Source organism: Panulirus ornatus, chromosome 23 (assembly GCF_036320965.1).
Source record: "Panulirus ornatus isolate Po-2019 chromosome 23, ASM3632096v1, whole genome shotgun sequence".
In the NCBI taxonomy this organism is placed as follows: domain Eukaryota; kingdom Metazoa; phylum Arthropoda; class Malacostraca; order Decapoda; family Palinuridae; genus Panulirus; species Panulirus ornatus.
In genome coordinates this window covers 9,890,016-9,905,287 of record NC_092246.1, presented here as the reverse complement: position 1 = coordinate 9,905,287, position 15,272 = coordinate 9,890,016, and the positions used below count along the sequence as shown (strand labels likewise).

The 15,272-nt window shown below is 36.1% G+C and overlaps 2 protein-coding genes across 2 annotated transcripts in view; one reads left to right on the top strand and one right to left on the bottom strand.

The window, feature by feature from the left end:
- The first annotated feature begins 501 nt into the window (after nt 1-501).
- On the top strand, nt 502-13,062 carry LOC139756806 (isochorismatase domain-containing protein 2-like). The gene is made up of 4 exons (XM_071676611.1): nt 502-753; nt 5,197-5,312; nt 10,413-10,543; nt 12,487-13,062. Exons 1-4 carry the CDS (start codon nt 552-554, stop codon nt 12,698-12,700), a joined length of 663 nt encoding a protein of 220 aa, XP_071532712.1. The 5' UTR covers nt 502-551; the 3' UTR covers nt 12,701-13,062.
- Pex12 (peroxin 12) overlaps nt 10,278-15,272 on the bottom strand; it is a 24,263-nt gene continuing 19,268 nt past the window's right edge. Inside the window, exon 8 of the mRNA XM_071676609.1 lies at nt 10,278-14,372. Within this exon, the coding sequence (XP_071532710.1) occupies nt 14,258-14,372 (115 nt within the window). The 3' untranslated portion in view covers nt 10,278-14,257. The remainder of the gene's footprint in view (nt 14,373-15,272) is intronic.

Here is a 15,272-nt window from a genome sequence, read left to right as displayed (position 1 = left end):
CCCTCGAGTCGCCACAGCTCATAAGCCCGCAGTATCAGTGGTTATGGTCCAAACTCTGAGCTTTGGGGACCACATTGTGAGGAGTACCACAGGAATTTTTGCTGATTTGAGATCAAATCTTCCTACAGCTCAGGAGTTGGTGGCCCTATGCTCTAGGGCGGCTCGCCGGTGGCGAGGGACCTATACACTGGGCCTAGGGAGCTGGGGCATGTTATCCCACCCGGTCCCTCTGGAATTTTTGCATCCGTGAGAATCACGAAAATAATGTGATCCACTGGCGTAGATTGCTTGATGTAGCAGTACAATGCGATTAGGTTAGTGCAATTTCTGGAATGACCTGAAAATACTGAAGATTAAAAATATAACATTTCTGTAAAAGTGCGTTGTATAACGCCAATGTAGCATAGTATTTTGACCACATTTATGATATATTCGAATATTGTCGGGTCGTGCTTGTATTTAGAAGGCCATGGATGACGTCGTCAGCAACATCATAAACAAAACGTTGCCAGTTAGTGGGTATCTAGGAAGCCGACGGTGAGCAAGGGAAGATGGCAGCTTTACTAAGCAGAGCTCCCAAGAATCTGGGCAAAATTGTCCCCCAGAACACATGCTTACTCCTCTGTGATATGCAAGAGAAATTTAGGAATAATATTCAGTATTTCCCACAGATAGTTGATGTCGCGAATAGGCTTCTGAGAGCTTTTAAACTCTTAGATTTACCAGTAGTATGCACGGAACAGTACCCTAAAGGTAGGTGATTTCTTATCTATATGCAGGTATTGGAGGTTTTTAGTATTTTCGTTTTTGATGTATATGAAAGAAATGCTCTGTGAGATTATCAAGTTCAGTAATAAATGTCATGTAAAAATTATGTACTGGGGAATATTCGAGCACTTCTTGTTTAAGCTGTAGATAATGACGTTTGCAAGCAGAGTTGTTGCCATGGGACTCTCAAGAGCCGGTAGGTATAGTGCATGTTATTTGGGTTATTTGAGAAAAGCTTTAGTTATAGAGTGATTTTGTGCTACATTGCTGATGTAGTGTTTAATGAATAACAGGTGGAGCACAACTATAAACATTATATTTTGTTGAACGTTATTAGATATGGAGTTTGTAGCGAGGGTTTTGTAAATCAGAAAGATAAAGATGGGGTTATCTGATACTGGAGTAGGTAAGACAAAAGTAGGAAAATTGGTAAATTCAGTTTTGGACAGACACCTGGGAACCAGGGTTTTGGGTGGGGGAAGTCACGAAAAGTAGTGATTTGAGATAGAAATGCAGGTTAGAATTGTTCTATAGACATCAATTTTTAAAAAACAATTTCAGCCAAAGCAAATCTAACCTAACAAAATAACTAAAAATTCGCGGGTTTTTGGGAGCGGTAATAATACCGAAAAATCAACAGAACCTTTGAAAAAATCACACCTTGTTGCCATAATGATTGTAGAAGATTGTAGAATTGTACCAACATAAAACTTATCAGCTGCTGGGATCATATTGCCACTCAGTCTCATCTATGACATCCAGCACCATATGTAAGGCATTCACTTGGGATGACTTTTATATTTCAACTAGAATTTTAAAGATAAAGATGACAGGGTGGAAGATGTGAGGTTTTCATTGGATCTCTTGATTTTTTCACTATGTTGAACAATTTTACAATAACTGCACATTTTCTCTGATACTACATACAAATAATGCCTTAGTTTTTATCATTCAGTGAAGTATAATTCTCAGACTTATTCTGTCCAGTTGGTTTTGTTTTCTGAAACACCATACTAACACTGTAGAAAAAATCACCCAATTTACACTGCTAGTAGCAATGCGAAATTTAAAAAGAAAACGTTTATTACAGTGTCTCAACCTAGAATCTCATGAAATATCTTGGGTACCATCATTCTGGTTTTAGGATCTTGATATTTCAGTTATAAATCCTTGTTTTGTACAGAATTTGGGAGTTGAAAGTTGTCTTTCATTAGCACAATAATTTCTTATCTTTTCATAATAGATAATCTAATAGAGAGGAGGGTTTTAAAGGAAAGGGAGAAATGTGGGTTTTAGATGTTGAATAAGTAATGTAAAGTATATTAGATATTTCAAAAACCAGGAAAGTATCATTGCCCTCATTGCCCTAGTAATGTAAAGTATGCTGAATATTTCAAAAACCAGGAAAGTATTCTAGTAGCACATTAACCATATATTTTGAAGGGGGGAAAAGTATGGATCTAGTGTAGACACTATATCAGTTAGTGGCTAATTAGCAGTAGTCTTTAGGTGTTGGTAATGACTTTGTGAATGTTGAACTATTGGCACTTGGAAAAGTTCTTTGAACATCAGTAATACACTGGTGGTGACACTGGAGATGTGGGAGTCAATAGCCCAGTTATACGCCAAGCTCATGCAGTGCACCAAATTTGAATATTTGTAAAGCAAATGTGGATGATTTATCAAGATTTTCCCTTTTTCTGCATGTCTTCTTGATATTTCAAATTAATTCTGAATTATGCATGTAACCCTTTTCCTGGGGATCTCCCTTAAATTCCCAGGAATGGCCCTTTAAGGGTCGAGCAGGACTTCTTCTATCTATGTCAGAAAAGAAAATATTTTGAGCTAGTGGTGTTAGATTCTGTATGAAAGGTAAAAAAAATGCATTTATAAATATTTGTAAACACATCAACTCCTCTTATGTATTTAGAAAACTCTGGTTTTGTTATCTATCCACTTGTTTATCTTCCAAACCTTATTATGGTTGAATCATCCACTGGATGGACACCCAGACAAAGATGCATATCCTTTGTAGCATGGGAAATTAACGAGTATTAGACAGCAAATTTCTTCTTAGCAGTCTGAAATGGAAATTACCAGTAAGCTGATTTTTATACATTCTAACTTGTTATTTGTGGGTCACCTCTTCCAACAGCTTGTTCAATCAAATCAAACCAGCATCCTGGGCTCAGCCCAAGCTTTGGAGGTAGAAGACCCCTGAAGCCTACTTCAGATACACTTATTTATTGTTTAGTCCCAAATTATACCTCTTCTTCATAACCCTCCTTACTCTTAGGTTATTTATTATCAGAAATATAATAGTGCGAATGAAAAATGCAAACTTTTGATGCAAAACACATATTTCATAACAACTGAACCAAGATTTTAAAGTTAGAAATGATAAAATACCATGATTTAGTGTGAAATTGACTGAGATCAGGGGAGAGTTATGGATTTTTTTCATCTCAAGATAAAGTCAGTACCAGAGTGGCAGTGGCTCTGTCAATGTGGAGTTAGGGTAAATGCATGTGAAGCTTGTATAAATCAACAATTCATAAAAACCTCATCTAAACTATCTTGGGAACTGAAATATTCCTTCTTTTGAGTGTTATATGAAGGATATGTGATTGTTTTAGTTGTTTACATTACTTTGCTAGGAGGTTTATTTGCTTTGTTCTCTGGAAATGTTTGTTTCTGGGAGGAAGTAAACACATTACATGAATGAATGTCACAGCAACTGAATATAATCTTAGCAATCACACATTCTTTTTAGATAACACCAAAATTAAGTTAGATTTTGGTTTTAAGGGGAACTGTTAATCTTTTCAGGTGATTTACTTTTTACAATGATTTGAATTTTTTTTTTTTCTTTTTTTCTCTCCAAAAGAAGGAACAGAGAAGGGGGCCAGGTGAGGATATTCCCTCAGAGGCCCAGTCCTCTGTTCTTAACGCTACCTTGCTAATGCGGGAAATGGCGAATAGTTTGAAAGAAAAAGAAAAGAAAGAAATATATATATATATATATATATATATATATATATATATATATATATATATATATATATATATATATATATATGTTATCCCTGGGGATGGGAGAAAGAATACTTCCCACATATTCCCTGCGTGTCGTAGAAGGCGACTAAAAGGGGAGGGAGCGGGGGGCTGGAAATCCTCCCCTCTCATTATTTTTTTTTAATTTTCCAAAAGAAGGAACAGAGAAGGGGGCCAGGTGAGGATATTCCTCAAAGGCCCAGTTCTCTGTTCTTAACGCTACCTCGCTAATGGGGGAAATGGCGAATAGTTTGAAAAAAAAGAAAAAGAAAGAAAATTTTAATTAAATTTTGCATTTACCAAAGTAAATGTATAATTTAGCTCAGCGGCACTATCAACTATGGAAATTGGGTGATTTTCTTCTGCAGTGGTATTGTAGTATTTCAAGTATATGTTAACAGTTGCTGAGGATAATTGGGATCATTACCATAAATTTTATTGAACAGTATTGAGCATGGTGAAAGGTGACTGATCATGTTAAAAGAGAGAAATAGAATTACAGAAGTCATTGAATATGTGTGTGTTTAGTACCCAAAAGATTTGTAAGTAAAAGAATTTAAACAGTACACATTCTTTCCACTACATCCTATTATTACTGTGTTGTCGTTGTCACCTTAAGGGTGGACTTTTATTATATTTGTTTAAGTAAAACACTCAACATTGGAACTCTTTTAGATTTTCCTAACAGCTATGGCCTCTTCATTTTTAAAAAAGCTGTTTTCCACTTCCTCAAAAACTTGGATTATTCTTTTCTCTACATTTTCATCTTATTAGCTCCTTTTTTAGTATTTCATTTGAGATATGGCCTCAGTGAAGATTATTGTCTGTGGCTTAAGCCTTCATGCTAAAAAATTTACCTTTTCTGTTCTGAATTTGAGCTTGAGTAACTTCATGTATTTTGTATTATTTTGGGTTTATTTCAGTTCTCATGCATAGTTCTTGAGATGTGTACTGAAATTATTTAGCCCAAATCAAGTTGGTAATAATATTTTAGTACATAAATTTCTTTACCAGACATCTGTGAATATACTCTGAATTAGAAAAATCAAAAGGAAAAATCTCTACATGAAAGTGTCTCATCCTCCAACTATGGAGCAGAGGACAAGGGTTTACAGAAAAATTGTATTTGAAGGAGCACATGGGCACTACAAATAGTATTGAAATTGAACATGGTTTCAGAGTATGATAGGTCAGGCCGTACATAATCAAAGTAAACCTGAATTTGAATTAGTTTCTTTTCATTGTATTTTTTTTCCCCTTAATCAAACTTGTCATCACTGTTCAAACCTAAAACATCTAATATGGCCCTTGAGACCAGTCCATAATTCTAGAACATAAAACTACTATAGAAATGTGATTTATTTTTTTTTTAAGGTCTTGGGAAAACTGTGGAAGAATTAGGTGTTGTGGAACATAATGTGCCTGTATTTGACAAGACAAAGTTCTCAATGTGTGTGCCACCTGTCCAGGAAATTCTTAAGGAGAAAGAGGTAGTATATTTATTGTTATTGATATGAGTACAGTATATCCTCCCAAACCTGGCCACTGAATATTGGCTACTTTTTTTAGAGTACTAGGAGGCAGGGAAAATGATGCCATTCTGGGTTTTGGACATTTTGCCTCAATGCATGCATGCATACTTGGGTAATATTAACGTCTTATGGTCAAAATGAAATACTACTGGTAAGATACTTTCTTATGAAGAACATGTTCTCAGTTCATCCCAACTGAAAAGTACATGATTTTTTCCAACCAGAGGAGGTCTCAACACCCTTGCTTGTCAGCTAGTTCAAGTTTGTGAGGATGTACTGTATATATTGCACATTTATATTTCTGGATTTCATGAAAGTATGTATGCTTTAATTTCCTTATGCAAACATTTCACACTAAAGCAACTTAGTTGAATCCTCATTTGACTCAAGATTACATTTCAGCTTTACAAAATCCAGTGCCAGAAACTCTACAGCAGTGTTCAGGACTTTTTCCAAAGCATCTTTTAATTTGGTAACACTCAGTTGCTGAAGAGTTCTTTTCTGTTTCCATAGCAGGCAGTGAATGTAGGAGATAAAGTACTTCCCAGATGACCATTGTAGGTGAACATATAACTGAAAAGCATGAAGTTTAATGGAAATAGTGATATGATTATAATGAGCGGCAAACTACAAGGTAGAACTGTACTCTCATTATACAAGGCATTTTCCTGTACACATGTAGGTGTGAAGGTCCATTTGGATTCCCCAGATGAATGTGATTGGCCATACATGGGACATAGTTCATGCTTACTGCATATTGATTTGTAGCTGCCTCCGTTTTTGGTTGGAAAACAGCTCTTGAGCTTTCATGGCAAATACCATGATCCATGATTGGTAGAGCATCTCCTTCCACAGTTTTTGGGAGTGGGTAATGGCTTTATTCTGCAAACAGTGCCATCACATTGTGGGATATATGCATAAATTAGAGTATATCCACTCAGTTACATTTTTGGTAGCTGAATTCTGAGTTAGTGCCTGACTGTATCTGCATATTGGCTTAACATTTGAGAATGTCCTATTTACAACATCCATGGCTTGTTCATTAGCAAATTTTCATTAGTAGACCTAAATTCAGTATTGAAAAACCTGAAGTAGTGTATGTAAGACTGTTGAGATTACCACACTATATTTCTTTTTGTCAAATGGATTTCTTAGACCTTTTTGTTTGTAGTAGAAATGTTCTATCACAGTTGTCATATGCAAGCTGTTACAGTTTCTATGGACATACATACCTACTCAGTGTTTATTCATTATCACCAATATCCATAGAGGAAGATATCCATCAAATTTTGCTTCAAGCTTCCTTGTGTAAGTGTCCTATACACATTTGAAAAAGTACACATTTAAATTTTCAAGCTCTTAAATACAGGCATTGAATCAGTCATGATGAAGGTGTTAATGTCATATCTCTATTATTATTTGCTTTCAGAGTAGGTATGGCCACCTAGCCATTAAGTAACAATCATATACAAAAACTTGAACATTTTCATTACTTAGGTAGCATTTTAACTGCAAACTTTACCATTAGGTCAGAAATATAACTTAGTAGTTCCAAATTCAGTCAGATGTGGATATATTATACCTATTGCAATGAGATGAAAATATTCCTCAAAAAGTTAAATTGGCTAAATACATAAAACTATTTTGAAACCAGATCTAATGTATGGAAGTGAGACTTGGCTGTTAACAAGAAAAATTGAAAGGAAGATAAAAGCAGCAGAGTTGAGGATACCCTAAATAATATTAAGGGTAACAATAAGACAAGAAGTTATATAACATTATAAGAGAGAGACTGAATATGGCTTCATTTGCATTAGATGCAGAGAGAAGTCAGCTGAGGACATTGTTATTTTATTTAAGAAGAATGCCCCAAGAATCCCCAAAGAAAATTTTTATTGGATACTTAAGAGCAGAAGACCTGTTTTGGCTTCTGTTGTTTCCAAAGTATTCAGAATTTTTCCATAACTCCCATTTCCTTGAGCATCGTAAATCATGTTCATTTCTTTGGTCAGTACTATGTCTTTCATGAAGCAAGATTCACTGGTGATATCCTTTTCTATTTTTCTATCATTTGGTCATTTTTCTGAGAAACATGGGGAATCCTGTGCCATATCCATAATGGGGTTTAACAATATGGCCTCATCTTAAAGTTCTGTTTTAGCTTTCCTCCCATACTTTCCTCTCTCAGTCTATATGTCTAATTGTTGATGGATCAACTTCTGAGTTCCCTCCTTTTGGTTTTCCTCCCTCACTTTGTTCCCTAATATCTAGCTTCCTCTATGGCTAATCTGTCTTCATAATTGCCAATAGATCAACCTTTTTTTTTACTTCATCAACAGTGGTATCCCTTAGGGTTCTATATTGTTTCCTACACTCTTCCTCAATTTTTTTTATCAGTGAGTTCTTTTCTTAAACAGATTACTAGATGCACAAGTGCATTCATCCACTTCCTTCTAAACTGATCCATCCTATCTTGCTTGATTTGCATCTTATCATATTACAACTACCTCTTTCAGCACAGACTTGGACAGGATCTCCCTGTGGGACAGATGTAACCTGGTTAAGTTTAATGCCTCCCAAATCTGATTTATCCACATTTCTCTTTCTACAACCCCCTCCCCACCCATCCACACACACTAGATCTGTTATTCCACCTCTCAGCACAATAGATATACTTGTTAATAACATCTGACCTGTCATGAAAACCATTCATTAGACGAATAGCTGTCTTTATCTGAAGAAACTGGGAGTCCTGTTCAGATGCTGTAAGTTCTTTTCTTCTGAACAGCTACTGAAGTTATACAGAAGATTGAGCCATCCTTGTATGGAGTACTACTCTTGCATTTGGAAAAGTTCTTGCTCTACTTACTTACTATACAGAGTCAAATCCAAAGCATTCTGACATCCCAGTCTGACCTCAAATTTTGGTTCACTTTCCCTTTTTCAGGTCCCAAGGGCTGACTGCATATGTTTCCCCCATCACCAACTGTAATGCATAAATTCAGGGAGCTACTGCATCACATGATTACTATGTAGGCTTTGGCAACTCAAGGGTGGGCTGATGATATCTGTTTCTTTCTCCACTCTGCAAAGATCTGGAACCCTGTATCCCTTCATGACCTGACATTTTTAGAAGGCAGAAATTTCCACTTCCTCCAAAACTTTTCAGATACTTTTCCTCTTCACTTCTTATTTTTTTCTCACCTTAATCCTCTTCACATTTCAGTTAAGGCCTATCCTCGATGTAAATTTTTTTCCATTATTGGAGCCTCTAGTGTAAAAATCAAAGTAATTGATTAGTGTGTCTGCTTTTCCTTAGATCTAGCACCTTCAGCTATAAGTTTTCCACACATATAAGGTGCTAATTTTACAACAATAACTATATATGAAGTGTAGTCAAAATTTTTGTTGTAGATGAACTTTAACTGCTCTTTCCTTGTTATCAGCACATCGTAACACTCATGTAACCTCTTTGTATTTTGCATGACTCCAAGAATTTTTTGTTACCTGATCTTATGTAATTCACCTCTACATTTCTGTTATTTATCCATTTTTATAGTTGTTTCTGAGTGTATATCATACACATATTCATATGTATGTTTCATATGATACAGGATAGTATAGTAAGCAAACTGTGAAGTCATGCAAGGAATGAACTTTTCAACATCACCAGAGTGGAGTTAAAATCTCTCAATAGCTTTAATTGCAATTCTTTTGGTAGGAGTAATTTCTGCTTCTTTGGCAGGAAGGTCAGATATCAGGGACTCGACCTCATGAAATGAAGAAAGGAGTCATAGAGCTAGAGTACAGAATTGTTTGGTCCTATCTCCCTCACTTCGATGACATCATTTCTTATTATTGTAACATCATTTTTCTGTCTCTGTAATTATTAACTCCAATCTCAGGTTCATGGAGTATATCAGTTACTCTCTAATTATTAACTTCAGTCTCAGTTCCATGGAGTATATCAGTTATATGCAGTCTCAGATTATTTATACATATCCTCGACCAGTGTATGAAAGTGAAACGTGAACTTCCAAACTTTAATAATTGCTTCTAACTTTTTCACTTATCATGTCATCAAGTATAACCATCATCTCGACTTTCACCACCTCTATGCATTCACATCCATTAAGGCTCTGCCATTAATGTTGGATATCCAGCTGTCTCTTAAAAGATTATTTATGTTCATAATTCTTTTCGGTCGAGTGAGCTCTTGAAATATACATTGGGGGGTGTTTTTCCAGAAAAAGACTGAATGAAGGTAAAGTTTATTAGTATTAAGCTTCATCTCATAAATATGTAGTTTGATCTTTAAGTAGCATATTATTGCCTGCTGGAGGGTATCTTTATTCTCTTCAAAGTCTTATTGTTTTATTTCTTATTGTGTTAGACCAGAAGGCAGAATTTTATATATTTTCATTTCTGCTGATGAGTTTCTGGCCCAAAGATATGATGCTTAGTACCATAAATGTTTGCTGAGGGATTTGTCTTTGCTATTGAATTATATAATACATGCAGGGTACACTTTTGTTTATGTTGGAGGCTCCAGCCTTGGAAAAAAGTTCACATCAAGGCTGGGACTTAATTGAAATACAGAGAGGTCAGTGAAAGGGGGGATAAAAACATAGGAAAATATTAAAGAATTTTGGAGGAAGTGAAAAACCTGCCCTTTAAAATGTGCTAGGTCATAGTTATTGGAAAAGACATTAGAGGGTAGAGAGCTCCAAAGCTTGGAAGTGTAGGGAATGAAATGGATATCAAAATGGCCCACCCTCAAGGTGCCAATGGCCACACAATAACCATTTCATGCAGCAGCTTTTTTAGTGTTGTGTAGTGTAGCTAGTGGTGGGGGCATACAAGCACCCAGGTTTTGGGAGTAATACCTGTAGAAGAGGGATAGCTTAAATGAAAGCCATTAAGGATATTGACAAAAGTTTTTGTATTATGTACAAGTGTAGGTACAAGCATGACTCAAGCTGACATATAAAGGAATGATATTGAATACACAGAAATTTTCAAAAGCAAAAAAAATTTACTATAAATCTTTTGTTACAGATCAAATCAATAGTGCTTTGTGGCATTGAAGCTCACGTATGTGTTCAACAAACAACGCTAGACCTTCTAGAGAGTGGTTTAGATGTACATGTGGTGGTTGATGCTTGCTCTTCACGTTCTATGATTGACAGGTTTGGATAAATTATTAGCTACTGTACAAGTACTCAAATTATTATTATATTGTACTTTTCTTTTGACTCTAACATATTGTATTCATGTTACATCATTAACCCTTTTGGTGTGCAATTAATTCCCCCTCCCAGTGTGCAAAAACTTTTTTTTTTTTTCAGAGGTACAGAAAAATATTTTTTTCTTTAAGAATCATCCTATCATCAAACACTCAACAGCCTTTCATAGTACTTGCTCCATCACTTCTCCACCTCATCAGTTGCTCTTACCACTTCCCCATGTGCACCCTTCACCAAGGTTCCCCATTTGTTCTTTTTCTCCCAGTATTAACCTCTTTCCAAATTATTTTCTTATGCTCCCTGAAGTTTGCTATTTAATACTTGCTTACCCCACCTTTCACTTGCCTGCTTTTTTAGTCCATACACCTTCCTCTTGACATCCTGCCACTTATGTCTCCAAATCACTCGCACTCTTTCACTGTAAGTACTTCCCCAACACCTCTCTTTCACTGGCAACTTTATTTTGTCATCCCACCACTGACTACCCTTTCTTACCTGCCCTTCTCCCACCTTCTGCATACCACACACTTCTCTTACAAATGCCAGCACCACTTCCCTAAATATCTCCCATTCCTCATTCACTCCCCTGGCTTCATTTTCTCCCACCTTTTGTTATTCAACACTCAAATCTCCTGGTATCCCTTTCTTCAAGGCTCACTCACTTCACTTTCCTCTTCTCACTCATATCATTTCCTCTTTTGCAAAACCCCTACGCCTCCACCCAGTAATGATCAGACATCCCATCAGCTGCCCCTCTCAGCACGTTCACATCCAAGTAATTCATCGCAGTTTCCCACATTATCGAGGTAGCACCAGGAACAGACAAAGAAAGGTTGAATCCACTTGCATCCATTCTCTAGTTGTCATTTGTAATTCACCGAAACCACAGCTCCCTGTTTAAAAGCAGATCCCACAGGCCTTTCCATTGTTTACCCCAGACACATCACATGACATGGTCCAGTCCACTGACAGCACATTGACCCCATTATACCACATCATTCCAATTCACTCTGTCCCATATCCACCTTTCTCCTTCCTACATGTTCAAGGTCCCGATTGCTCAAAATCTTTTTCACTCCAGCCTTCCATCTCCAATTTAGTCTCCTTGTTCCCTCCACTCCTGACTCTTATATCCTCTTTGTTAGCCTTTCTTCACACATTCTCCGTATATCCAAATAATTTCAGCACAACTACTTCTGCTCTCTCAACCACACACTTTTTATTACTGCATCTTTTTCTTACCTTTTCAGTACTTTCTCAATCAAACCTCCCACACCACATATTGTCCTTAAACATTTTATTTCCAGAAGTGGAGGGAACAAGGAGAATGGATAGACCAAATTGGATATGGAAGGATGGAGTGAAAAAAATTTTGAGTAATCGGGGCCTGGACATGCAGGAGGGTGAAAGGCATGCTCAGGATAGTTATGGAATAATGTGGAATAAAAGGGTTGACATGCTGTCACTGGAGTGAAACAGCATGTGAAGTGTCCAGGGTAAACCATGTAAGGGTTTGTGATTGTAGATAGGGAGCTGTGGTTTCAGTACATTACACATGGCAGCTTGGAAATGGATGAGAGTGGATGCCGACTTTCTTTGTATGTTATGCTAGATGAATTATCCCTGTGGATAGGGGAGGAGGAATACTGCCCACATACCTCCTGCATGTCATAAACGGTGACTGAGAGTAGTGGAAAATACTCCATGTCTGAAGGACTTTATAAGAGAAGGAACAGAGGAAGATCTTAGCCAAGTAAGGATTTTTTTCTAAGGCTTGATCATCTGTTCTGGATGTTATCTTGCTCTTACAGAAAACAGCAAATATATATGAAAGAAGATAGATGAATAGGTGTAAAATGCAAAATAACTTTTGCATCCTTCTACAGGATGTATTCCTTTGAAAGGGTTCGGGATAGTGGAGCTTTTCTGACAACAAGTGAATCTGTCATCCTTGGTTTAGCTGGAGGCTCTTCACACCCAATGTTCAAACAACTTCAGAAAATAATCTGGGAATCAGCACCTGACACTGGACTTTTAGCTGCTCGCCAGCAACCCCTTGTTTCTGCTTTGACCAACTGTGTCAAAGATGCTAAGCTGTAATTCATATATAGTTTAAACCATGTTATTTTATATTTTGCTGTTTAAAGCCATTACAGTTTAGCTTTAGAAAATGTTACCTACTCTTAACATTGTGTTATAATTAATGGCATTTGCATGCATGTATGTGTATAAGATATATTTTCTTAATTGTATGTTTGAAAAAGCAAGATTTCAATTCATACTTTATCCAACTTGGTGGTCCGCCTGCTGTTCACTTCATGCATATTTGATTTCTGTAGTATCTCTGACTTCTATTTACTCCATGTGTTCCAACATATCTAATCTGATGTAATTATGGAAGATCTTTTGGTACATAAATAAAATGTGATATTTACTGCCTCATGATCAAGGTAAATGTTATATTCAACATATTTGTATGCCCTTCAATAATTGTGAAGGACATTGGTGAGGAAGAGATCATATGAAGCATATTATATGAGAGATGAAGCATAATATACTACACACTAATAACAGTGCTTCTGAAAAGCATCTATATAGTATAGTACAAAGTTTGATAATTTCAAGTAGTCACTATAAGATTTTCTCTACATTACATCAACTTTTTTTTCTCAGAAGCAGTGGATCATTATTGATTTTAAGTATCGTACAGGGGTATTTGACTTAATGGCTGATGTGTAGCATTTTTGTCTTTTTTTAAGGTGTTTTGGAATGTATTTAGAGGATCTGGACATTCCTGTAAGCTCATAATTGATTGAATATGTTGGAAGTACATCACCATAAGGTGTGAAAGCGCTCTTGTCAGACATGCATAATTGGCACTTGCAAATACTGAGTCAGAACCTATTTTGACAACTGACTTCAATTACTTCCATATCTGAGCAGAGGTGGCAATAGAAATAGGGTAAACTAGGCAGCTACCTATGACCCAACAAAGCTACGGGATGTCATTCAAGAGACTAAATTACTTCTTGGCTCCATAATTTTAGCAAGAAACATAAACATTTTGATACACCAAACTTTGATCTAATTAGACTCTTTAAAAACTAATCTAGAATCTAAACTATGACAGTTTGTTTATTCATTATATTGGTAATATTTACTAAACCACCCAGGATTAGTTAACTTTATTAGCTCATAACCCAGAATTATCACCAGTGTGCCTCAGAGTCATTTGATACCCATGAAGATAACATATGCAGCTTCTAATTACAATTATTTATCTTTATTTTCAAAACCAACTAAACAAAGATTGCATACTAGATATAGCAGACACTTTATAAGATACACCAGTGAAACAGGTTATATAGAATGTGTGTGAAAGAAGAGAACTTGGAGGAAGTGGAGTTATATTGATACAAGGGAGTGGATAAATCAACAAATGGAAGCAGAAGTGGACCACTAGGATGGGATGAGTGAAAGAGGAAACAGTCTTCAAGGGTAAAGATCGGTATCTTTGATGGTGTGGTGATCCCATCAATGTTGTACTGACGCAAGACCTGGACCCTATATAAATTATTGTATCATGAATCACAGGGATCATGTACTTTCATACAAAAGATATAAATACAAGAATGATGCAAGTATTAATATAATCATCTATATTTCCTGGTATATTCTTATGAGCTGAGAGGTAGATGCTGGGTATCCCATTACAGGGCACTTTTCTTCACGCCTCACATATGGTAAGATGCAGCTGTAGCAGAACACATACCTGTAAAGATGAAATTACAAACTCTGTAACTAAATCATGCATGAAAATTACTCTGTCATCTTTAACTCTATTTACCTGTTGTGTACCAAGTGCCTTCAGAGTCTCAGTTCACTACTACATCACCCTCTGTCAACTGTGATACAACAAGCTTTCACATTTATAATGTTAACTACACCTTAATTTTTCACTTTGGACTATGGTGATATGTTAAGTGACACTGCTTTCTTCATTCATATTCTCACTCTTGGACCAAAAAATAATTACTACACAATATGAAAAAAAATTATTCCTTTGATATATCTATCTGAAACACCTCTTGCTCTAAACACTTCCACACTACATCTCACCAGTTCTTTCAAAATCTACGTAACTACCTTCACCTCTTCACCAACATATCACCTTTCCTGCATTCTACACAGTCATAATATGTTATCATCCAGGCATAGGTTCTTCCAGTTCCTTTATATCCCAGTCTAAAGCCTTTGTTTTCTTTCTAATTCCAGTTCCAACTACTTGGCATAATTTTTTAACTTCTTTTGTTCTTACTTTTGACCTATACCGATTATAATATTATGTCCTATCGATACATTAGAGCTGGAACTCAATTATGGATGCTTCTCAAATACACTAAAATTCTTCATATTGATGAGAGTTCTAGGTGCACCTACATTTATTCTCCTTTGTTATGCTTTTTCTCAACTTCAGCTTTCCCTTGACTAATCATCCCTCCCATGCACCTATAATTGTTTGAAAGTTTCTAATTCTTTTCAAGTTACACAGAATTACAATGTGACAATCTATCTCTTACAACCAACACCCTTATTTAAATCTGGTCAGTGTTACCCTACAAATTCTGAATTATCATAGAGAGAACACAAGTTCATATGGAATTTGATCCCC